Source organism: Pelecanus crispus, chromosome 11 (assembly GCF_030463565.1).
Source record: "Pelecanus crispus isolate bPelCri1 chromosome 11, bPelCri1.pri, whole genome shotgun sequence".
In the NCBI taxonomy this organism is placed as follows: Eukaryota; Metazoa; Chordata; class Aves; order Pelecaniformes; family Pelecanidae; genus Pelecanus; species Pelecanus crispus.
Genome location: NC_134653.1, coordinates 33377266 through 33401158, shown reverse-complemented (window position 1 = coordinate 33401158; position 23893 = coordinate 33377266). Strand labels below are relative to the sequence as shown.

The 23893-nt window shown below is 60.4% G+C and overlaps 1 protein-coding gene across 1 annotated transcript in view; it reads left to right on the top strand.

Moving 5' to 3' along the window:
* NCOR2 (nuclear receptor corepressor 2) overlaps positions 1 to 23893 on the top strand; it is a 182696-nt gene that overhangs the window by 110551 nt on the left and 48252 nt on the right. The window contains exons 14-17 of the mRNA XM_075719315.1: positions 7691 to 7815; positions 8758 to 8930; positions 11951 to 12013; positions 21619 to 21761. Of these exons, the coding sequence (XP_075575430.1) occupies positions 7691 to 7815; positions 8758 to 8930; positions 11951 to 12013; positions 21619 to 21761 (504 nt within the window). The remainder of the gene's footprint in view (positions 1 to 7690; positions 7816 to 8757; positions 8931 to 11950; positions 12014 to 21618; positions 21762 to 23893) is intronic.

Below are 23893 nucleotides of genomic sequence, written 5' to 3'. Positions count from 1 at the left end.
AGCAGCCGGGAATGGGGTAAAGCAAACCAGAGGGAAGAGAAAATGCGTGTTCCCTGCCTGGGACAGAGCAGGGGCTCGTCTCCGCCGCTTCCAAACGTTACGCTCTCTTCCCCTCAGGTCATTTTCCCTTCGCAAGCAATCAAATCACTTTTTTAAAAACTCAGCAGCGACCCAGAAAAGAAACATTTCCTCTTATGGAAAAGCCCTCGGTGATTTAAGGAGGGCTCCGAGCGAGCAGGGTCCTGTAAAAATCACTTCTGTGCTTCACTGAGGTCAAGGAGCAAGCGGCGGGAAGGCGTCAGCGCCCGCCGTGCGGGGCTGGGCCGCACAGGGGTCCCTGCCCAAAAGGCTCCCGTGCCCGGCAGGCTCCCGGTGCCGCCCGAGATGAGCCCGCGCTCGGGTGCGTGCGTCGGACGCCGTCGTGCCGTGGTCTGGCGAGCGATGCTGCAGGGTCCGACGTCTCTGCAGTCCCGCAGCCGGCCCCTCTCCTCATCCCCGGCACGCTGCTCGCCCCCGGGACCGGCAGCCCGGGGGATGGCACAGGGCTTTCCCGCGGCACGGCGGGGCAGCCCGACGGTGGCTGCCGGCGCTTTGCTGCTGGCACCGGGTGTGTTTTGTGGCCTGCGGTGCTGGAGAGCTGCGCTGGCGAGCGTGCGCAGGGCCCGTTCAGTGCCTCCCGGGACGCTTGGGCACGGCCCCCGCGTTTTCCATCTCTGCCGTGTAGCGATTGTTGTCTTGCGGAGTTTGTTGTTTACTGGCAGAGGAGCAGCGCGGCTCCGGGCCATCGCAGTCGGAGCTGAACTGAGCGAGCCCCGTGCTCGCTATCGTTCTCCTTATCAAATCCGAGCCTGGCCCTTTGATTTTTCGACTTGCTTCCGCAGCCAACGGCATCAAACCCAGCCCCGGGACGCGAATGATCAAAGCCAGGTTGCCGGCAGACATTCCTCTTCCTCTCCTTGTTGTTTTGGCAGCGGCTTGTTTTGCTTTGTGGTTTCTCTCATGAGTGGAGGGTGCCGCGCGAGGTCGTGAGAAGCCAGCCTGCGTGGCGGTGGGTGGCAGCGAGGGCTGAGGCGTTCCAGACCATCGGATCAGAGACTCCGGGCCCTGGGAGCTGGCTACATGATGCATATACGTATTTCTAAGCCATCCTCCCTGCGCTCCGTATCCATCCTGCCGCCGAGGGACGGGTAGGGACGTGCAGGGAGAGCTGTTTGCAGCGGCCGTGTGGCATCAGACCTCGGTGACGGGCACCTCGACCTCTGCTACGACGTTGGCGAACGGGGAAGGGTGCTCCGGGGGAGACCTCGGGCTCCTGGGCAGCGCGGTGGCTACAGAGGAGGCTGGCACCGCGGGTGCTTGGTGGGGCAGTCCCTGCCCTGGCTCTCGATGGTGTGACCTGCCGGAGGGAGAGTTTGGAAGCGGGGAGAAGGATGGATGTGGGTGGTGGCGGAGAGAGGACGTGGTGCCAGCCCTGCTCTTGGCAGAGCTGCTCTGCGCGGTGTCCCGCGGGGGTGGGAGCAGAGGGCTGAGTCCCGCCGGCTGTGCCGCAAAGAGCGCGCCGCGTCCTGTGGTGCCGGTACTGGACCCTCTGGGACATTCGGAGCGATGCCAGCAGGCACCCGTGCACGCACACGGCCATCGCAGGCGTGCCGGGGCTCCTGGAGAAGCAGCAAAGCAAACTCCAGGTGTTCCTGGCCAGCGTAGCGTAGGCCTTTTGTCTTCAGCTTATCTCGAGCTGGTTTTAATTTGTAACTCCCTGATTGCGTGCAATGACCTCGGCCTGAGCCTGCTCCGCAGCTGAGTGCCCCTGGAGAACATCATAAATGCCATTGATCTGAAGTCACCCGCAGGAGAAGCGAGGAGCCAGCGCCCTGCACGCGGGAAAGGCAGCGCGGCCGAGCGGGCGCTCCCGGCTGCTGGAGGGGATGGGGCTCGCGCCGGCGGGGCACCGCTCCCTCCAAACCCCTGCCAAGGCAGACTCCGGCGTGACGCGGTGGGGAGAGGGTTGGCGCGCGTCGCCGCGCTGCTGCAGCGAGCCCGTGGCGGGGGCCGCAAAGCCGCCTTCGAGCAAAAACCCCGGAGCTCGCTGCCTGCGGTGCCTGGGGATGGGCTTGAGCGGCACCGAAACGAGTTGCCTCGCAGCTCAGCCTGGCACGCGCGGCTCCCTCTGCACTAGGGTGTGGAGGGCTGTGGTTTGCTCCCTCCTGATTTAAGGAGCAAATGGGAGCTGGTGGTTTCCATGGTGTGTTCACCTTCAGTAAGAGCCCAGGGCACCGTACCGACAGCAGTGGAGGTGATGCACTTGCTGGCAGCGAAATGGCATCCCCCGTGCAGCCGATCCGCCCTCAAAACCTGCCGTGAGAGAGACGTCACCCCTAGCCGGCACTTGGGCTCGGGGACAGGCTCTCACACAGTGCCATCACCGTGGCCCAAACCAGTTCCCCGCCAGCGCGTCCACCAGCAGACGGCGTGGCCGGGGGTGGTGGTCCTGGGGCAGGAGCGGGACTCCGGGGATGAGCTCAGCTGAACATCCCGGGCAGAGCTGCTGTGAAATGGTGGCTGTGCCTGTCCCTGTCCCGGCAGGACCAGGGCTGGGGAGCCAAGCCATGCTGGCAACAGTGGTGTTTTGGTGCATATTTTGGGGGTGCTGCGGAGCGGGGAGCGAGGGGGGGCTGGAGAGGGTGCGGGTGTCTCAGCTGCAAGGTGCACGGTCCAGCGGTTGACGCCGGGATGCGCTGTGGGCAGCGAGGGAGATTTCTGCGCGGGGCTCCAGCACGGTCCCCGGTCCCGTGCCGCAGCCTGGCACATCTCGCCGCAGAGGGCATGGGGAAGGCAGGAGCCGTTGTTTTCCGGAGGTTTGCAAGTTTGGAAAATAAACAGTCCTGCACCGTAGGTTAAGCTTGGCATCCTGGCGGATTAATCACGCTGGCTGCAGCCAGCACTGAGAGCCCCGGTGACGAGAGCTGTGGTTTATAGATGATGATTCATCGACTCGACTTAGAGCGACCACGTTATTCCAGCAGATTGCAAAATCATAAGAGGAATGTTGTGGTTAGTTTACGGCTTAACTATGCAAATCGTCAGGAAGCCTTCAGAGCCGGAGAACGTAAGGCACAGCGCGCCCGGATGGCTGGGCGGTGAGCAGGGGCTGGGAGCCGGCGATGGGGCTGTCGGGGACCGGCCGCTCGCGGGAGCCGGGGAGCGGGGAGGTGAGTGATTTGGGGGGAGATGAGGGTCCGGAGCTCGCGGTGAGCGCGCGAGCAGCGTGCTTCGGAGGCGGGGGACATGCCGCTGGCCGGGAAGGGGTTTCTGGCTGGGTTCACTGTCTCTGTGCCAAGGCGGCAGGCGTCTCCGGCGGGGCTGGGGGGGGGGGGGGCGAAGGTGGGGAGCTGCTTCCCCCACCTCCTCCTGCCCTCCAGTCCTGCTTCCAGAAGCAGGCAGAGCCTCGGCGGAGGAAGTAAACAGAGTGGGAGGAGCTGCACCTCTTCCTCGCCGGGGCTTTCTCCCAGCCAGACCCGCTGCCGGGACATGCAGCAAGTTGGTCGGTTCTCAGCAGGGCCAGTGTTTCAATGTCCGGGACCTACCTGGAAGCCGGCGTTCCCCAAAAGCGCGCTTGGAGCCGGAGCTTTGCGGTGGCTGAAGTCCCCGCGACGTGCCAGCCCGATGGAGCTGGCCGGGAAGGGCGAGCAAACGTCGCTCCGGAGGGGAGCCGGGAGCCGGGGCGAGCACGCGTGCCTGCCCGCGGGCCCTGGCGAGGGGTGGCCGGCGGTGCACGCGGTGTTCCCGGGAGGGCTGGCAGCGCTCTGCGCCTCTCCAGCTGCTCCGGGGCCGGTGGGAAATTGGGGTAGAGGTGAGCAGATGTTTGTAATTACGGAGCAGCTCGCGCCAGAGCACGGGGAGCGTGCGGGGAAGGAGGCCGCCCGTCCCCGTGGGCTTGGAGCAGGATCGGCCTCTCGCTCACGCGTCCCGCGTGCAATTTTGTCCCGGGGCCTTTTTAAATAAACAGGATGTGTCGGCAGCAAAAACAAGCAGCAGCGATGCTGGGGAGGAAGGGCGGTCCAGCGGTTAGAGCGTCCGACCTGGGAGGGAGGGACAAGAGGGGCAGCCCTGCCCGCTGCCGCGGGCACCTTCCCTGGCCTCGGGCACAGCCCTTCACCTTCTTGCGCGAGGCGGGGAGCACGTACCTGCTTCGTCTGCAGGAGGTGGGGTGCCTCGTCCCCGGGGGGGACAGGGATGTAGGTGGAGAGAGGTTTAAGCTTGCCGGGAGCCGAGCAGTTTTGGTGCCGGCCTTTGGCGTGTGCGCTAAGAGCTGACCCACCTGCCGGCCCACCTCTAACCGGGGCAGCGTGAATCAGAGGGAAACATCGGCTGGTAATTGGGGAAGTATTTCCTGGCCTGTCACGCTTTGGGATGGCGTCCCGTCCCTTGAATCATCCAGAGCTGGTCCGCGTCCAGCGCTAAGAATAGCCTCCCTGCTCACCGCGGGGGCAGCCGCACGCCGGGGCCGGGGCGGGAGAGCGGCCGGCTCGCAGGTTCCTGGCTGCGACTTCCCGGTGCTGTGCCGTGCCGCGGTCTGGCTCCGATGCTGGCCGGTCTGAGGTTTGGGGTATAGAGCACGTAGCGCAGATGGGCCGAGGCGGCTGCCGTGGTCGGTCCCCGGGGGGGTGTCCCACCTCCTTTCCCTGCGTGCTGCTGGTAGCCGAGCTCTCGCCCCGCTTTGTTTGGGACCCTGGGGTCCCCTCTCCCCCCGCAGAGCTCTGGGTGCTTCAGGCAGCCCCACGGCCTCCAGCCCAGCTCGTACCCCCGGGTGGGATGTAAGGTGGCATCCGTGAGCGTGGCCGTCCCCAGCGGTGCTTTCCGGGGTGTTCGGGGGGTGCCCCGCTGTGCAGCCAAGCCCTGGCACAGGAGATAAGCTGTCACCGTATGCTTGCCAGGGTTCAAAGCAATATTTGGCCAGGAGCCTTCTTCAGATGAAGATGTGAACACAGCCACGGGTGGAGCAGGGGACAGTTTTCCCCGCCGTGACCTCATGGTGACGATGATGCCTGATTTATGAATCTGAGCCCGGCGGGAGAGGGCTGGCAGGTGAGAGCCGTCCCGTCCCGCTGGCGCAGGGTGCTGCGCCCACCCGGCTCTCGCTGCTGGCATCGGGCACCCTGCCGTGGCCGGAGCAGGGCAATCACTAGAGGGCATCCTTGGATCAAAATGCACCTCTGCGGTGGGAGAAGCCCTAATTTCATGTCCCACAGGGCTGGGCTTGAAACCTCCCGGAGGAGAGGGATACAGGGTGGCCCTCCAAAGCTAGGCCAGCGGGGTTTGCCTGTCCTCGGCGCGCTGGAGCTCGGTGGCTGCCTCTCCAGGGAAGCACCTGCGTTGCAGCGTGGGTCTCCGCAGCCGCTCGCACCTCTGCCTGCCTTTCCTCCCCGGCTTTTGCCGGCTGGCGCAGGGAGCTCGTTAGCATCGCCGCCGTCCCAGCCTGTTCCTCTGGGGAAGAGCTGCGACGGCTGCTCAGGGTGACAGCCCTCTGGTTTGAACAAGCGTGGAGACAAGATGAGGCCGCGCTAGAGCTTCCCTTGGGAGCCCGCGCCAGCCTGACGCTGCGGCGGGGACTCGTGCAGTTGCAGCTGGGTTTACGTCCCGGGGAGCTGGGATCTCCGGGATGCAGGGTTTCCCCCATCCCCAAAAAGAAACTGTTCATGGCAGGGTGGTAGAAATACTGTGAAAGTCACCTGGGCTCCCCTCCCTTGCCCGAGCGCTTGGTGAAGGGAATGCGGGTGGGTGGTGACGGCCAGGGCTGGGACAGAGCCTGCCCTGCTCCCTGCCCAGCCCTCGGAGCTCGCAGCCCTCACCTCGTGGGTATTTGTCTGGGCTGAACCTGCGCTCAGGGTTCACCACAGCGTGACTCAGGGAGTCAGAGAGTTCAGGGCAGCGTTGGGGAAACACGCCTGACGGATGCCCCTTGCTCCTGCGCCGCCAGCGCAGGCTTGCCCGCCTCCGGGTCCCGGCTGACTTGCTGGCTGCCCCCTGCTTCTCCGCGGGTTTGGGCTCTGGCAAGGGCAGCGCCTGGCACTGTTGCTTGGCCAGTTGCTGCAAGAGACAGCCTGTTCCCCAAGTGTTAGAGATTTATCCACTGGAAAATCTTAAGCGACCAAGTGCTCATCCCAACCGTTCCCCAACTCCCCTTCCCCGGACCCACCCCGCACCTCGCATCCTATGAAGCCGTTCCCGGTGGCACGGCGGGGGTGTGAGCGGATGCGGTACGGGTGTGCGCGGCACGTGTGCCGGTGTGGAGGTGCCTTGGGGGCTGGCCAAGCCTGCCACGCATGCGCTGCCGAGCGTGGGTCCGGGTGGCATGGCCACCTCCTCCCCGGCACAAGGAGGAATTGAAAGTCCGCAGGGTTTCGGTGATGGCAGCGCCTGTGTTTTAAGGACTCGCGTTGAACCGGGGCCTGAAAGAATCAGAAGCTTTCCTGTTAAAATTCTCTGAAGCCCATTTTGACAGCTCTGCACTTCTCATTTTAGCACCAGCCCGTGGGCGCAGAGGGTTTAGCTCGCACCCGGCGCCGCTGCTGCGAGGACGCCTGGCTTCACGGCAGCTTCGCCGCTCCCGCAGAGCGGGGCCAGGCCGGTCCCCCCGGCTCCAGGGATGCGGGCACAACTTGTCCACGCTGCCAAATGGCTGCGTGATGGCCAGACCAGGCCACCCGGGATCGTGCTTTCTGCTGATAAATCCACTTTGAGGCAATTTTTCCCCCTCTTAACATCACCAAACCCTTTCCCAAGGGGTGGTGGAAGCCCTGCAGCTTGGGCAGGGGCCGAGCGAGCCCGGGTGGGTTTCCTGGCACACGCAGCCATGCATTAGCCAGGAGCAGGATGGTTTAATAAATCATTTCCGTCTCTAATTTCTACTTCTCTATGAAATGCCTCTCGTTCGCTGGTCGCCAGAGGGAAGGGAGGTCAGGGGAACCAGGCCTCCCCAGCATCTTCCTTCCTGCAGCTGTTGAAACAAAATCCAGAACTATTACAATCACTGCGTCCCTCCCTCGGGTGCCGCAGCGCCTTCGGTCCGAGCGACGGCAGCGGCGTTGGGGCGGTTGGGTGCGTGGCCTCCACGGAGGGTGCCAGGCGGCATGGAGCCGGGGGGATCTGGGCATCTTCCAGTCTTGGTGATACGGGGCCGTCGGCTTTCCCCGTGGGCCATGTTAGATGCTTGGGGAAAAGTTCACAGCGTCGGGATCGCTGAGCCTCGGGGCATCTCTGGTGCCCCCGTCTCCTTTGTGCTCCATCAAAATGCACCCTACCAGCTGCAAATGGCGACCCATGTTGCTAAGCTGTCATCTACAGGGAACAGGGGGGTTGCTCTCATCTCCCTGCCTTCCCCCGTGTCGGGTCCCTGCCCGCTCCCTGCAGACCCAAGGGGAGCCGCAGGGGCTATCCCGCTGCCTGGAACGGGAGCCACAGCACAGCTGCCGTGCCTGATCCCAAACTACCTCTGATCTCCCTGGAAAGCTTTTGGCCCCCGCGGCCTCCGTAAGCACCCTGCCTGCACCCTCTGCCTGCAGCGCTTTTTCCTCTTGGCCGCTCACCCCCCAGCATTGTTTCGCCGCGTTTGTTTAGGTTGGCCCAGGTGCTGCGATGTATCCGCCTCGGCACTGAGGGTTTGTTTTGTTTTACGTCCCTTGTTTTGCAGCAGCAGCAGCAAATGCCCCGGAGCAGCCAAGAAGAGAAAGATGAAAAAGAGAAAGAAAAGGACAAGGAGGGAGAGAAAGAGGAAGACAAGCAGGAAACAGAAAATGATAAAGAAGAGCTGACAAAGTAAGGACAACCCTCCCTGCCTGGCTCGCCTCCATCTCCAGCAAGGGCTGGGCATTGGGCTGGGGCTGCAGCGGTGGGATGCGGCGGTGGGATGCAGTGGTGGGATGCGGCGGTGGGACACAGTGTGGTCCAGGGCTGCCTGACCCCGTGCAAGACCATGTGCGCCCACCTCACTTTCTCCTTAGGGAGGGAAGGGCAGAGCCTGCTCTCCATTCCTCTTCCCTGCTGCTCCCGAACTGGGAAAGCAACTCTGATACGCTTTTTTTTTTTTTTTAAATATAAACCCAATCGACCTACAAAGCCCCTCTGATCCTCCAGCTTGTTTTGTTGCGAGAGCCTCCAGCAGTCGGAGGAGCAATCCGGGTGCAGCCGAGTGTGGCACTTCACCTTTAGCGTTATTGATGTCAACGTGAGCGCTCCCAGATGAAGGGCTTCAGCCAGCCCTGCCTCCCTCACACCGAACGGGGAGCATCAGAGCCGTGGCGGGGAAAGGTTGGCACGCAGACCGCTAGCTATCTGTAACGGGCTTAATACTTGGTTTAAAAGAACATCTGGCTTCATTATATCTAGGCTGCTAAGACATTTACCAGCAGGTCCCTTTCAGGAAGATAAATGAGGAGGAGGCAGGGATGAATTTGAATGGTCTGGTATTAAACCTGTCTCCGTCAGGTCTCTGCGTGCACTTGGTGGTGGAGCTGCAGCCAGCTGCAGAAAGAAAACCCCACTGCAAATCACCCCACCGCCAATCCAGCCCGCTCCCAGCCAGGAAAAGAGCCTGCGTGTGCAAAAAAAAAATGCAGACCTGCCCCCCCAAAGACCAACAAAATAAAAAAACAACCCCCAAAAAAACACATCCCCAAACACGTGCAGAGAAATAATTGCTTGACCTAAAAATCCGACGAACCCAACAACGTTTTTTTTCTTCCCTCCCTGTTTTTGCAGGGACAAGAACGACGACACATCTGGGGAAGACAACGATGAGAAAGAAACCGTCACCTCCAAAGGTCGCAAAACCGCCAACAGCCAGGGCAGGCGCAAAGGCCGCATCACCCGCTCCATGGCGAACGAAGCCAACAACGAGGAGGCGGCCACCCCGCAGCAGAGCGCGGAGCTGGGTGGGTAGCAGCGGGCACGGGGGGACCTTGGCAGGGCTTTTGGGGTGTCCACTCTGCCGGGATGGGCCATCACCCTGCTCCGCTCCCCGCTCACAGAGAGGGTTTGCCTTTGTGAAATCGTCCTTTTCCAGGGGGGCAGCAGTGAGGTTTCTCTATCCCACGAATTACCCAGCGCGGTTTGCCTGGATGAACCAGAGGCATTTGCAAGCCTGGCTTGTCTTGGCGGAGCGTTAGTGGGTTTTAGGACCTCAGAGGGAAAGTATTGCAAAAGACAAAAAGGGAAGCCGTCCTTTTTAGCAGAGCGTTGGCTGGGTTCATGCAGGCTCGTGCACCTCCTGCACCCGGAGGTGTGTTTCCCTCTGCAGCAACTTGGGCTCCTAGTACCCTCAAGCTCTGCGCAGGAGCCTGCTCTGTCCTCCTGGGCTTGCCTGGGTCTCTGCCAGTTCTCCTGCCTTCTCTGTTTTCAAATCTGCCTGGAGCCTGAGCAGCTGCAGCCTGCGGGGTCTGTGACCCCCCTGGCCTTGGAAATGGGGCTGGTCTCTTCCTCATCTCTGCAGCTGAAGGACGTGGTAAGGAGGCAATGGGTTACGGCTGCTCAGGAGCCTCCACCCTGGCTGCAGTCATGCTGTGCGCCCCAGGTTGCGCTTGTTTTGCCCAAAAAGCAGCATTTCCCATGCTGGTCCCCAGTGCCCCTGCTCATCTCCCCCACTGCTAGCCGGCCAGGCGCAGCGGTCGGTATTTTCCTTCCTGTCCTGCCTGCGCAAGGCTGCGGGGTGGCTGAGCGCAGCGGGCAGAGGCCGGGAGCGGCGTCAGAGCGAGGAGGACGAGGCAAAACGCGCCGCCCGTAACGTGGCACCCAGGGACCGTGCCAGTCCGCGGCCGCGAGCGGCGGGCGGCCGGAGCCGTGCCGTGCCTGTCTCGGGCTAGACGGGAATTCACGGCAGCATCCGCAGCCCCGTATCGGGCGCATCTGCCTCTCGCGTCTGCAGCATCAGTAGTGGTCACCCTGGGAAACTGCTCCTATATTGACTTGAAGAAGCCAGTGCAGCAAGGAATTTGGCTGATTTTCCCTGTATTTTCTAGTCCATCAAGTACAAAATTATTACTGTGCTACCTAAGGCAAGTAAAAATAAAAGCAGGGTGACTCCTCTCGGTTTCCTTGCTCTGCAGTTTCTTGCTTGTTCTGTTCCATGTGCTATAAATCACCTGGAGGTGTTTCGCCTCCCTGTTCCTCTGCTGACAACTGGCTGAAGCCTTGATTGCGAGCACTCTGTTTTCATACAAGCGATATAAATAGTTCCCAGCACAACGGAGCCCTGCTCTCTCTCTCAAACTTGTTAAGCAGTGCTGCAAAGCAGCAGCAGATAATGCCAGGAACTTAGATGGGATTTTTTTTTTTTTTTTATCCCAGCATCTCAGTGGCCTCGATAAACTTCACTGTGAACGCGGGGAAAAGACTTTAGACCGTCTTAAATTGGGAAAAGGGAATGGATTGATTCCAGTGGCATATCAGAGCAATTGGTTTCACTTTATGTCTCTCCAATAGTGCTTTAATTTAGGTTGGCTAGGAAAGTTATTGCATTTTAAATACCAATTGAACATTAAAAAACAACACAAAACCGTACTGTGGTTTAACTGCAGTGTGCCGGAGCTCCCCGTAGGCATTTGTTTCATAACTGCGCAACCTCAGTAAATACCATTAATCAAACCAAACGGGCCGTTTCTTTGACATTTCTTTACCATACAATAACAGTCATCCTCAAGCTGAGCGAAGGGCCCTGTGCAGCGCGTCGGGGACGCTCGCTTTTGCGTAAACGAGCATGGTGGCCCCGGCTCTGCCCGTGGCCGGGGGAAGCAGCGAGGTATCGATCTCCCCCCGTCTTGGCCAGCGTCCCGGAGGGGCACGGCGTTTCTGGGGGAGGCGGTGACCTGCGCTGACTTCCAGAGGTGACACCTGCAGTCGCGCTCAGCCAGCTGTGAAGGAGATTCCTCTGCCCCATGCCGTGGGCATCAGAGCCCGCGTCGTCCTCCCGTGGGGTCTCGGCTTCTTGTAGGGCTTCTTGGAAGATGCTTCCTTCTCTCCTCGCCCGTATCCTTTATCCTGAACCTATCAGCCTGTTTTCCATTTTAAAAGGACACTGTCAAAACATCTCTCATCACTGTTGAAATAATGCTTTGCCTGTTGTTTAGAGTAATAACCCCTTGGCAGCCTGAGCCGGAAATCTGTTTCCTTACCGAGTTGTTTTTTGCCTCTGACTCACACCCTGGTTTGTTATTGTAGGGTTTGCTCTAGTGCCAGGCTGCCAGCGGGACTGTTCCACAGTGAGGGCTTTATGCAGGACCTCGGTGTCCCCAGCGCCGCGCCTGGGGTGGGGGAGAAGGGGAGCATCAGGTGCTGACACCCCTCTCCGGCTCTCCCAGCCGGAGCAGCACGTCCCCCTGCAATGGGAGCTGCTCCGGGTGAGCCCCCGGCATTGCTGGAAGCGGCTCTGAGACGCCCGAGAGCCCGGTGATGGCACCGAGGGAGCCCGCAGTCATGCACGGCCAACTCCCTTGACGGATGAGGTCGGCAAAGTCACCGCTGAGGTGACGCTGTTTCTCCATCTCCGCCGAGGGTGACGGTCCCACCCTGCGTCTGCCACCTCCAAAGCACGCAGCCGAAGTCGGCTTCATCCTAGGTACCTGTTGTTGGCGGGCCAGAGTGCGTGGCACCAAGTCAGCAGGAAATCTGCTGCCACCCTCAAGCTATCTGGCTTCGCTTCCAGTCCCAAAGGAGAGGTTTTGCATCAGGGAGACGTGTTTCGGGGGGAAAGCTGTGCATGGGTTACTGTGGCTTGGAAAAGCCTTGAGAGCCCGCACCGCGACAGCCTTCCCTGCGGAAGCGCTTTTGCACTGCACAGTGTTTTGTCATGCCTCCGGGGAGCAGGGTGCGGGACGGGGTTTGGGTGTTTGAGCATCTCCTCTGAGCTCGCTGGGTCCTGCTCGCAGCTGACTGCTCTCCTTTGCTTCCTCCTTCCCAGCTTCTCTGGAGATGAATGAAAGCTCTCGCTGGACCGAAGAGGAGATGGAGACGGCTAAAAAAGGTGAGCCGCTCGTTTTCTTTCTCCTGTCGGCTCTGCTGGAGCGAACGCAGCACCCAGGGAGGGATGGTGTCTGAGCGCTGGAGTCGACGCAGGCGGTGGGCCCTGAGCTGGGGGCCGGGTTCCGCCTGTCCCGCTGCTGGTTTGCTCCCGGCGAGCCTCGGCGGAGGGGTCTGGGGGAGGCAGGCGGTGGCGCGGGGGGTGTGCTCAGCCTCTCCGGCCCCGGGAGCTGTGCCAACACCAGGGACGTCCGGGCCGCGCGTCCCGCGAGGCAGGAGCCAGCCGGAGGAAACGGGGAAGGCGCTTCGCCTGTTGCTTTTTGCAGCTTCTGGTGTCTGTAGCATGAGGTGTGGCTTCGTGCCGCTCTCCGGAGGTTCGTGCTGTCGGTTCGATCTGTTCCAGACATGTTGAGAGCGTCTGCCTGTGTTTGCAGCTCTGGGATTTAGGGAGACGATGGTGAACCCCGGCACGGCACAGCCACGTGTCGGGGAGCTTGCGAGAGCTGGGGCTGCGCGCGGCGCGGGGTGACTTTACATCCTGGCGCTGATTCAGAGCCTTTGCTGAGACCGTTTTTAAAAAGTGCTGAGTGTAGCACAGCCCTTCTTGCCACTTCCCCTCCTCGTGCCGCTCCTGCGCCAGCTCTTTCGCTGCTTTAATTTTTTTTGCCAAAGTCACGTCCTATTGATGGGCTGTCGAGCTCACGTCCCCAGCCCGTGCGTCCCGCTTGCATCGCTGCCGACTCTCCTGGCCCTGTGAGGATTGTAAATGGGAAATTAAAATGGAAATGAGCGCCGGTTGGGGATGGCAAATGCAAACAGGCGTGTTAGCGGGTTCGGCTCTGCTTGGAAAATGCACCTGCTGCCGGGATGGTGATTACGCGTTCTGGAGCGCCGGCTGCCCAGGTGCCGATGGGAGCTGTGGACTTGGATTACTTTGCCTGTGAATATCCCGAAGTGTTTGGCTCACTCGCCTTTAAGCTGTTCCAACCCTCTTTACAGCCCAGTGCCAATGCTGTGTGTTGCTGAGCAGGGCTCTCTATAGACACAAAACTTTATAGATAGACTTTAATCAAGCAAACTGGCCCGGGGCCAGGTAATGGGGCGAGCAGGTGCTGAGCAGGGGAGGGTCGTTGGAGGGATCTCTTCCGAGCGCCGCTTTGTTTTGGAGATCGCATCTGGTTGTTAAAAAGTGCCTCTTGCTGTTTTATGCTGGATGCTGGAGGTGTGCTTAAGGAGTCTTAAAACCAGCTGCCAAAGCCTGCCTGGAGGAAGGATGCAGCGTGGGAGCACGTAGCATTATTCCAGCCGAGGGGCCAGGATGGGGCAGGGAGATTTTGCTGGTGTAAAGCCCGATTGCTGATGTTTTCCCCTCCGTTACAACCTGGGAAACTGAGATTGCAACACCAGACTTCTACAGAGAAGCCAAATTCCCCTTTGCCAGGAAGCAGCCACTTTAATGCCTCGAACTGGCTCTGTTCGGCATTTCCAGGGACCGGTGCGGTGGGGGTTTCCGACTCGCAGCGGCTGCGAAACCCCGGAGGTAACCTCAGAGGCTGGCGGAGGCAGCGGCAGAGCCCGCTGCTGGCACGGCTGGGCAGGGGCGGAGGAGGCGGCGGGCACCCGGCTCGGCGTGGGTTTGGGGATACGGGCACCGTCCTCCTCGCTGGAAGGACCCGGCCGCCCCCGCCACGCTCTTCCCTGGTACTGGTACCAGTCTGAGCCCACAGCTGGCTGGTTCGGGGAGTTGAACAAACAAGATGTGGGTCCTAAGGAAAGTCAGCCCTAACACCCCGGGGTGCTTGTGCAGATGGGGATGGGTGCCCTCTGCTCCCAGCACCCGCCGGCCGGGGCATCAGCCTGGCCTTGCCATCCACCCCCGGCTTTTTTTTTGCGTGGCATGAAACCCCGTGTCATTTCTGCTCAGGGAGGTAAGAGCAAACAGCCCTGGGACGGTGAGACGCCAAAGTCATCTGCTCCGCTCCGGAGTCGCAGAGCCGCACGGAGAGTTTCCAAGAGGGAGAAGGCAGGACTGCGTCTGCCGGGAGAGACAATAAAGGGGAGTACCGTGTTATTAAAGTTAACTAGGGGAACGAAAACCTAGCGAGAGGAAAGTTCTTGCTTAATGACACTTTTATTGCGCAATAAACTTTGATTCACTAGTCTGTCAAAATGTGCAGAGATTGGTATAATTATGGGGTAGCGTGTTTTTCTGATACTGCCTCCTTGCACCGCCGCTGTGATCCCAAAAGCAGGAGGTTTTGATTAACCGGAGTTACTCGAGGATTTCCCCCCTTCCCTTCTCAAGCCGGGGAGCAGGCAGCACCCGCTGCTCTGCCTGGCTTTGCCGCCGGGCAGGGCGCGGAGGGCGCGGAGGCTTTCGGCAGCAGGACGGGGCTGCTCCTTAAAAGGCAGCGTTTAGGCAGCTCCTGCCTTTGGGGGACTGGCTGGCAGGAGTTAAAGGTAGGCTGGAAGGGAGTTTGCGAGCAGAGGGCGAGCGCCGAGCTGGAGCAGCCGGGTGGGTTTATTGCGGAGCAGCCGTGATAGCGCTGGAGCTGCACGGGATGAACGGGGAGGTTTCGGCGTGGCCTTCGTTACTCTTTAAAGTCTGGTATCTGTTCTCACCCCAGCTCTGGGTTTTTCCCCTGGCATCTAACAAGTGGTTTTGTTCTTTGAGAAGAAGCGGTGTGGAAATGGCAGCTTGTTGCTTACCTGAGGTCCTCTTGTGCCTTGTCGAGGCTCTTTGCTCCTCGCCCTCGGGGCAGAGCCAAGCTCGGGCTCTTTATGCCTTTTCCCGAGGAGCCAGAGAGGCCATGGGATGGAGTCGGCGTGATGAGGCAGAGGAGAGTTGGGCATGAATGTGAAAAGCTGATGTCAGGGAGTTAAATAACCCATGAAGACTCCTGAATAGTTCATTTTGGGTAGATGTGAAATATTTCCCCGGATACAGGAGGTATTCTTTTGGGGCTGATTTTCAGTTCTGCCAACAACCGACTCAGAAAGTAAGATGAGTTTTGGACTGACCCAAACCATTTTTTTTCCCAGTCCCATTCTGTTCACAAAACTAAAGTGGAACTTGGGAAGAAACACTGATTTCTTCAAATTACCACACAGCCAAACTCAGTGACACGAAAGCCCACGGCAGAAGCCAGCCACCTCCCATCGCCTTTTGAACGCGGCTGCCTTTCGGCGTGCTGTCTCGCTGCACAGGATCCTTCCGGAGCCTGAGCGGGTGTGTAAACGCACGCACGAGCGTGCGCTCCTCCAACCCCAATTTGGGTTTGCACTGTTATTTCTAATGAGCCACTGGCTGAAGGGCAGGGGGAGGTAGGTCTGTGCGGGGCTTCGCATTTTCCTCCATCGCTTCTTCATGGCAGGGCAGCCGGTGCTGTTGCAAGGAGCTGGCTGCAGCACGGGCGACGCTGGGAAGCTGGGATGGAGCCGAGCTCCGTACCTTTCTCCCTTCATCTCCCCTGTCCTCATGCTGGAGCCTTCCCCTCTCTGGTCAGAGATATTTACTGCTGTAAAAACCTGCTGATGGGAGTAAATGTGGGCTGGAGAAGCTGGTTTGCAACCCGTGCTGCTCGCTGCGTGTTGTCCCTCTTGCTGGTCCGGGGATGGGACGTGCCTTGGAGTCCCCGACCCGGGTGCCCTCCATCCATGCTGGGTGCAAGGACAGCCCAGCCTGCTCGTCCCTGGCGCCCGCCGCCGCGGCCAGAGCACCGGCATCTGCCCGCTCCAAGCAAGCCAGCTGTTTGCCGTGAAGTTCGTATGAAGCGACACGGAAATTACCGGGATGGGGGCGGATTAAGTACAGCGAGGGCAAATCCGCATCCAAGGCATGAATTTGCCGCGCTTGCCCTGGGAGAGGCTGTGGTCGGCTGCGGTCCCGTCTCCACCATCCCAGGCTGGGGCTTTGCTGCTCTTTGGCGAGGTGTTACCCCTGGGATGGCGCCCGTAGCGCCGCTGCCCGTCGTGCCCCCCGGTGCCGCGCTTTCTGCCACCCTTGGCTGAACGATTCTCGAGCACGTAGGAGAAACCTGCGAGGATTTGCTTAGTGAGTGTCAGCGAATGAAACACAAAAGGCCTGTCAGGGGGAACTGCTGGGTAATTACTATAATTTACAGCCTACATTTTTAATTTTGAGCGTTATTTTTTCAACAATAAGGGAGCAGGAATAATATCCGAACCAGGTGAAGGGAGAGAGCTGGGCCCACCGGGAGCGGCTGCTGTGCGTGGACTCGCTGCCTTGCGCTGGAGTCCGGAGATTCCCCGGCTGGACCAGAGGGGATGGCATCTCTCCGGGAGCAGGGAGGCTTCCCGTCCCCTCCCAGCAGTCGGGCAGGCTGAAAGGATGGGGACACAGCGCAAAAGGAGGGCTGCGGTAGGAGGGGGAGAGCCGGGCAGGTCCATGGTCAGGGCACGGGGCTGGATGCTTTTGCAGCAGGTTGATGCAGTGGTCCAGCAACCGGCTCCTCCGAAGGGGAGACCTGGGAGCCGAGGGTCCCCAGCCGGGGCCAGTGGAGGGGGGAGATGGCGCTAGAGCTGAGCTGGCCGGGGGTCCCGACTCCGTACCCACACCTCGTTCGGTGGCTCCAGAGACGTGGCGTGGTGGGTGGGAAAGCTGCTGGGGCGTTTTGCTGCAAGCTCCCTCGTAGCCATGGGGCACGTCAGAGACGCGCTTGCGTCCGGCCACCGAAGCAGGGGACCGGTGGGAGCGCGGTGGGCTGATCCTAGCGTCACCTTCCCGAGGAAGGGCGAGCATCGCCCGCCGCTGCGGCGAGAGCACACCGAGCCGGCTGCCTATGTGTGCGACAGTCCCTCCGGCAACGCCCCCGACGCCTGCGGGGACGTGGGCTCGCCGCCCGCGTTACCGTCCCCGCCGCGTTCCTTGGCGCGGCGTCAGGAGCCCAGCATTCACCCGGCTCTGCCACCCACTGGCTCCGCGGCCCTGGTGAAGTTACTCACCTTCCTTGTGCCTCGGTTCTCCCACGCGCTGCAAACCACCCCGAGATCGGCGGGGGAAAGCGGTGCTGCCATGCGCTAATTCGGCTCAGCGCCACCAGCCACGCTTTTGGGATGCCACGGGTGGTGTCGCTGACTCCGTCGTGCCGGTCTTCCTCTGGGACGGGGTCACGGCACATATTGGCTGTGCCGTAGCCAGAACTGCCTCCATCCCCGCCCCGAGAGGGTGCATGGGTGCGAGAGGGGCTGGAGGATCGTATCAGGTACCATCGGGCGTAGGGGAATGAGATCACTTGGTTTTTCCCCTGTAACCTTGATGTGTTAATCCATGCAAGCTCCTATTAAGGGACCCTTTTATGGGCTCCCTCCACCCTCGCCGAGCCCTGGGTGGAGCAGGGCGGTCGCGCTGCAGAGCCTTGGAACGGCTCCGGTGAAAACCCACAGCTGCAGAGAGCCGAGGGGGTGCGAGCCGACAGCCCTCACCCACCCGGGCTGCCCCTCCGGGTTTCTTCTCCATGCTCCGAGACACCGAGCGCACGTTACCGTACGCTCCGGGCTCCTCTTCCAGCCTCTGCGTGCTGGTACCAGAGCAGAGGCCCCGGTTCGCCCATGGTGAGACCGATGCCAAACTTCTCCCCATCCCTCCTCTGCCGGGGCAGCGGCCGCGGGGCCGAGGCGTGCCAGGGTACCGCGGCATCCCGCCGGTGCGACACTGGGCTCGCCGGCGTGCGCCTCCCCAAAGAAAAGCGCCTTTGATTCACTTGAGAGCGGAGGAAACTATTAGCCAAGCTTTGTTTTCCTGGATCCCTCCCCCTGCCGCTGACATTCAGACTAGAGCGAGGGAGACAGAAAGTGAGAGAGGGAGGGCGGGAGCGGGTGCCAAGCGGCCGCACCCCTTGTCAGCTTGGGTCAGCGCCACGTTCGTTATTAATGCTCTGTCTAGAGGTCACATTCAGATGCAACGAGCCCCGGGTCAGCCAGAGGAACAGATTAGAGCTCGCTCGCTGCTCCGCCACATACCGACGGCACCAGCTCCCCGTCCCCGGGCTGGCAGGAGCGGAGCTGCAGCACACGGTTGGCTGCTCCTTCCTCTTTGCCTTTCTGCTGCCTTTTTTTTTTTTTTCTTTCTTTTTTTTTTTTCTTTAAATTATTATTTCTTGGCGACGTCGGGCATCTCCTGAAACTGCACAGCCTCCCTCTAGCCCCGAGCTGCTGAGCGAGGAGGTGAGGTAGGGAAGAAAATACCGGAGGTGCTTCCATCCACCTTAACAACTGCGGCTGCAGCCGGCTGGAAAGCTCCGGCGAGCGAGCGGGAGGAGCGCGGAGGACGCCGTTCGCTCGCCGGCCCCGCCGGAGGGAAGAGCGCTGGGGCTGGAGCATGTGTTCCCACCAACTTCTGGCATCGGGGTCAGGAGTCTCCCGCCTGTGACCTGGTTTCCAGCCTCAGTGCCCGCTCGCTCGCCGCTCTCGGCCGCCCATGGCTCTGAAATCCTCTCGCCCCCAGGATTTAAGGAACCAGCTTTGCTTTCTTCTCCATCTCCGGCTGCTGCGAGGGAGCGAAAGCAAAATGCGTGGGGAGGGTGTGAGCGGAGCACTCGCGGCGCTTCGCAGCGGGCTGCTGTGCCCAGGGGGGCTTTGAAGGAGTGCCCCGACGCCCGCATCCTTCCCAGCTCGCCCGCTACACGCTCCGGGCGCGCTGCCTGCCCGCCGGAGCCGGACCCGGAGCACGTAAGTCCAGCGTTGGGGTCCGAAGCGTGGGGTTAACCTCGGGGTTGCGTGTAGCTGCGTGCCTGCGGGCAGACCCTGCCTCGTCCCGAGCCCCCACCCCGAGCCAGCGAACGCGGGGTTCGTTAACATCTGATAACTCAGTTAGTCATAGTTTCAGTTGCGCTGCGGAACGAAGGGCTGCGCGACGCCGAGGCGGGCTGGCATGCCGGGGAGCGCGGGGCGGAGGCTGGGGGGGAGCAGGGGCTGGGGGCTGCCATGCTGGCGGAGCCCGTCGAGCCGGGATGCCCGGTGAGCCGAGGGCTTACCGCCGCATCCCGGGGCACCTCGGCTGGTCCGTCCCCGAGCGCGCGGATAATTTCAGCGCGGGGAAGCAGGTGTTGCTGTTTTGCTCTGGTTTTAATGTAAAGAGAAGAGCAGCTGGGCTCCCTGCCGGGTCCTGCAGGCAGGGGCTGCAGGCAGCTTCCTCCTCATGAGCCCGGCACGGATGCGGCCACCTGCCCGGCCAGCTGCGAGCTCCTCCGGCGGCATCCCCGTCCCCCAGCCCTGTGGTGGGCAGGGGCACAGCGAGCCCGGGCAGGGGAAAGGGCAGCCCGGAGCCGGCATCGCTGGCGGCTGGCAAAGGTCACGCTGCACTGGGGACAGCTCGCGCTGGCAGCCGTCACCCCCCCGGCCCCGGGCTCTGCCGTGCCGCGTCCCGCTTCCCTCGGCCAGACAGCACGGCATCCTGCCCACCCAAGCACCGGGGCTCGCCGCTGCCAGCATTTGCGTTTCGGGGCTTTGCCGTGGCGCAGCAAACGGCTCCGGCCCCAGCTGCCGCACTTGGTGCGGGGCCACAGGCACGGGGATGAGCAAAGGGGGCCGAGCCGCTGTTTGCTTTGGATGGCAGCGACGGGTTGTGACACAGGGGACGGGTTGTGACACAGGGGACCGTCCTGTTTTCCACTGCAGCCTTCAGCGACTGTGGGGCAAGGACTCCCGCCCCAGCTCGTTATCTCTTGCGGTTGGTGGCCGGACGTCCTTTTTTTCTATTCATTTTTTTTTTAAGCAGTCCCAGCCTGCCGGTGGGGTGATGGAGGTCGTGGGTTTGGCTTCAGCGAGGCTGGGAGTTGCAGAGTTAAAGCTCAAACTTGTTTCTTGGCTTGCCACAGCCTTTTGTGGTGCTCAGCGCAGTGTGATGCTTGCCTCTTACATGCAATTTGATAAGCCCTGGTGCTGGGACAGAGCAGGATACAGGCACCGACTGGATGTTAACTCCTGCTGTGCTGGGCACTGCTGGTTTTCTCCAGGACCTGGGAAGCAGGCTGGGGGGATTTCATCTCTCCTGGGATATGTGGTGCTGTCTGTTCGATGCAGACATACCCACAGCCCCCGTGCCGTGCCCTCGCCGTGCACGGCCACACCGATCCCGGCCGGAGGTGCGTCCCGTGGGCCCTGATTGCTTGTGGCTGCGCTGAGCTCCGGCTGTCCCCGGGGGTTTGTTGGTGGGCTGAAGCAGGGGTTGGGCTGGCACTTGGGGTCCAGGCTGGGGCTCAGAGGTGCCGCATGGCAGCAGCGTGGCTGAAGGCTGGCGTCAAGCCGGGCCACACACGGGAGCCCGAACGTGGGACTCTACGGTCCTGAGCCCGACAGCATCAGAGCAGCCAGGGAGGGGTTTGGGGATGGAGGGCGGAGATGCCCAGGCAGTGCCTGTTCCCAGGCTCTGTGGTTAGTGGCTTCTGGGCAGAAAAACCCCTAACAAAAGAGGAAGATGCTCTTAGCAGGTTCATTCCCTGCTTTCATCCTGAAGTCACCTTTTGTGGCAGTACCATGCCCCTGGGCTCATAGTCTCTCCACCCTGCGCCCTACACAAGGTGCATGGGAGGACCTGGGGAGCTGTTGGCTTGACGGTGGCATCATGTGGGCAGCCGGGAACCAGCCGGACCGGCACGACCCAGCTTGGCCGGCAGCGTCCCGCAGGCTGGTGGCGGCTCTGGCCCCACAAGGCACAACGGGAAGGACCAGCCACGCACCGGGAGGGATTGCAGGCAGCAAGGCTTTATTTCCCAGAAAGCCTGGATGGTCCTCGCCTGGGTCACCTCCAGGAGCCAGGGATGGAGGGACCAGGGTGCCACTGCACCGCTGGGCTGCAGTTGTGACTTCCACCTCCAGCTGCAGGACCAGGGGTGCCCAGATGCCCCTGCAGAGACCGCAAGGCCACGGGGTGCTGACTTGCTCCTTCCTCTTCCTCCTCCTCCTCCACCCTGCTGGGTTGCCCCAGCGCTGGCAGGAGCCCCGTGCTTGGGTGGCACCATCTGGCCAGGATTGCCAGTCCTTGGCATGATGCCTGACCTGGGAAGCTGCTTTTGCTCATGAGCCTGCGATCAGCACTAATCCCCTGGCACGCCTCTTCCCAGCCCAGGACATCACCTGGGCTCCGTTGCCACTTCCCTGCCTGGGCTGTTCCTCGCCATCCATAACAGGACTCTGTGCTCCGACCCCCTGAACTGCCTTGTCAGCCCGGTCAAAGTCATCACTGGGACAGGTCACAGTCATCACTGGGATGCAGGAGGGTGGGAAGAGCTTTGCTTTGACTGAGAGCTGCTGCCCCAGGTTCTCATGGGCATGGCAACACCTCTGGCAACCGTTCCCAAGGGAAGGGAGCACCGCTCACCCTCCTGACTGCACGGTGGCTGGCCGAGACGTGGCTGTGGGATGTGTTTTGTTCCGGAGGCGGTCAGCATAGCGCCTTTTTTCCTGTTGGAAAGAAAAACAGGCTCTCGTAGGTCATCCCCTGGCCTAGGAAGCCTTGCTAGTGACCATATTGTTCCTGTGGAGTTTGGCTTGCGCGGAAGATGTTTCCCATCCCGTGTGGATAATGCTGCCCTTGTGCGAGCGTATCTGGTGTCAAACCCTTTTCCTTTTTCCCTCCTATGACCACAGGTCTCCTTGAGCATGGGCGGAACTGGTCGGCCATTGCCAGGATGGTGGGCTCCAAGACCGTGTCGCAGTGCAAAAACTTCTACTTCAACTACAAGAAGAGGCAGAACCTGGATGAGATCCTACAGCAGCACAAACTGAAAATGGTGAGAGCACCGTCTCAGCCCGCACCCGTAGATACTTCCCAGCCAGTGTTTGCGTGCTTCCCACAGCCAAGGGGGATCTTTATCATCTCGGAGTGAAAGCTCTGGGATCTGGGGAGCGGGAAGCGGTGCAGGAAAGGGTTGTCCACCCGTCTGGCCCCGGGAGGTCTGGAGGAGGGGGAGCTGCTGTGTGGGAGTTGCCTGCGTGTCTGGAGCGTGGCTGGTACGCGGGGAGATAAGAAGGAGCAGAAGGAGGAGCGGGGTTGTGGTGTGTTGGGCAGGACGAGAGCTCACTCCTGGCTGCACACACCCTTCGATGCCGGCGAGGTTGTGCTGTTCCAGTCCGGGGAACGGAGAGCCCCGCTGGGCACCGCAGCTCTGTGCCTTGCAGGTACCGCAGTTACCTGGCAAACTGTCCGTTTGCCCCAAAGAAATGCAGGGATTTAGGACAAGGCGAGGAAAGCCTGGTCCCAACACAGATGTCGGTCGTCTTCGGGGCTGCGAGCAGATGCGCGCACCTCTCCGTGCCTCAGTTTCCCCGTCAGAAGGGGCTAACGCTGCTTCTTTTCTGGCATGTGGTGCAGGGTGTAAATGAAGTGGGGCTTGTTCGGTGTTCTGGAGATAGGACGGATTGCTAAGAGCAACTAAGGATTATAATTATTTCATTTGTAGAGTATCCTGGGGTTCCCAGTTTCTAGCTAATAGAATTCACATGGCTAAACCCCCAAGGGGTGCTTTGAAAATGCAAAGGACAATGTTCAATGCAGGAATCTCTCCAAGCAAGCTATTACAGCAAGAGTAAAAAGAAAGACAGGAAAACATTCAATGACTCACCCAGGAATTTAATATCCTAGTCAGTCTATAGGAATGAGAGAAAGAGAAGACATCGGTGATTCTTTTTTATTAATTCTCTATGCACAGAGACACTCCTGTGTTCCCATGTTTCACCAAATTGTTTTTAGAAACAAAGCAAACAAACTATATAAAAGACCCCAAAACAATATAAAGACTGGAATGAGATGTGCATCAAGCCCTCCGAATATAAAATGTTACATTATAAAGATATCATTGTTCATTACTGGGGAGAACCTGAAATAAGATCATACAGCTTAGCTGGCACTGGAGCCGGTGTATATTAATTTACTCTGCTTCCTAATGTTTCAGAAATTATATCACGGAAGTGTTTTTCTGCAGAACCACATTTTTCCCTGCATCCATCCCTCCAAGGCAGCCGCTAGACTTCTCCAGTCTAATTGCTCACTCTCACTTGCAGTTTATATCAGCATCATCATTTTATTTTTTGAGCATTGGAGGCTATGGGATTCGGTTGTGGAGAAGAACAATGAACGTTCAGCTGTTATTTATTGTGCTCTATTGTTTTGTGGCAACAGCAGATGCCAGAAAGCTGAATAAAATAAAAGAACAACTGAGATTAAATTGCCATAGGCCGTCCTTCCTGACTCCTAAATATATTCACGAGCAGACCGAGCCTCCTAATCTCATCCTATACCCAGTAGTCAGCCGTGACCTCTGCGGAGGAAGCACATGGCGAGGCAGCGTGGCATCGCCCGGTTTTGCCATGACATCCCCAGGTTATTCCCTGACCTCGCCACCGACGGCTATTGCTGATCATGTGCGGGGAAGCACCGTGGCTCTGCTTTTCTTCCTCTTGCTTCATGACACTAAGCTTAATTAGCAGATCTTACTCGTTTCCCAAATGGGGCTCACTGATATTGTAGCCTCCTCTTCCAGGTAGGTGGGACACTGGGTTTCAGCAGCGTGCAGGCGACTCGGAGCTGCTGCGGGGATGGGCAGGCGGCAGTGACCGGTGCGGGACGGGAAGCAGGGCCTGGCAAGGTCCCTCCGTCCCCAAAACGTGGCAGAGCGCGGTGCAGAGCAGGATGTCCCCACTCCCCATGCTGGGGCAGTGCTGGGTGGGATGGGGCCGGGCGTTTCGGCAGCCCCTTGTCCCCTTGCACGCTGAACCCCGGCTGGCCAGAGCCTGAGGAGCTTTGGGGGCAGGGGGGACCCTCCCTCTGAGCATCCGGAGTATTAGGGAGGAGAAGGGTTTGGGCTGTAGCGCGTGAAGGTGTCTGGCACGGTGACGCTCCTTTTCCGCCTCTTTCAGAGCCCGC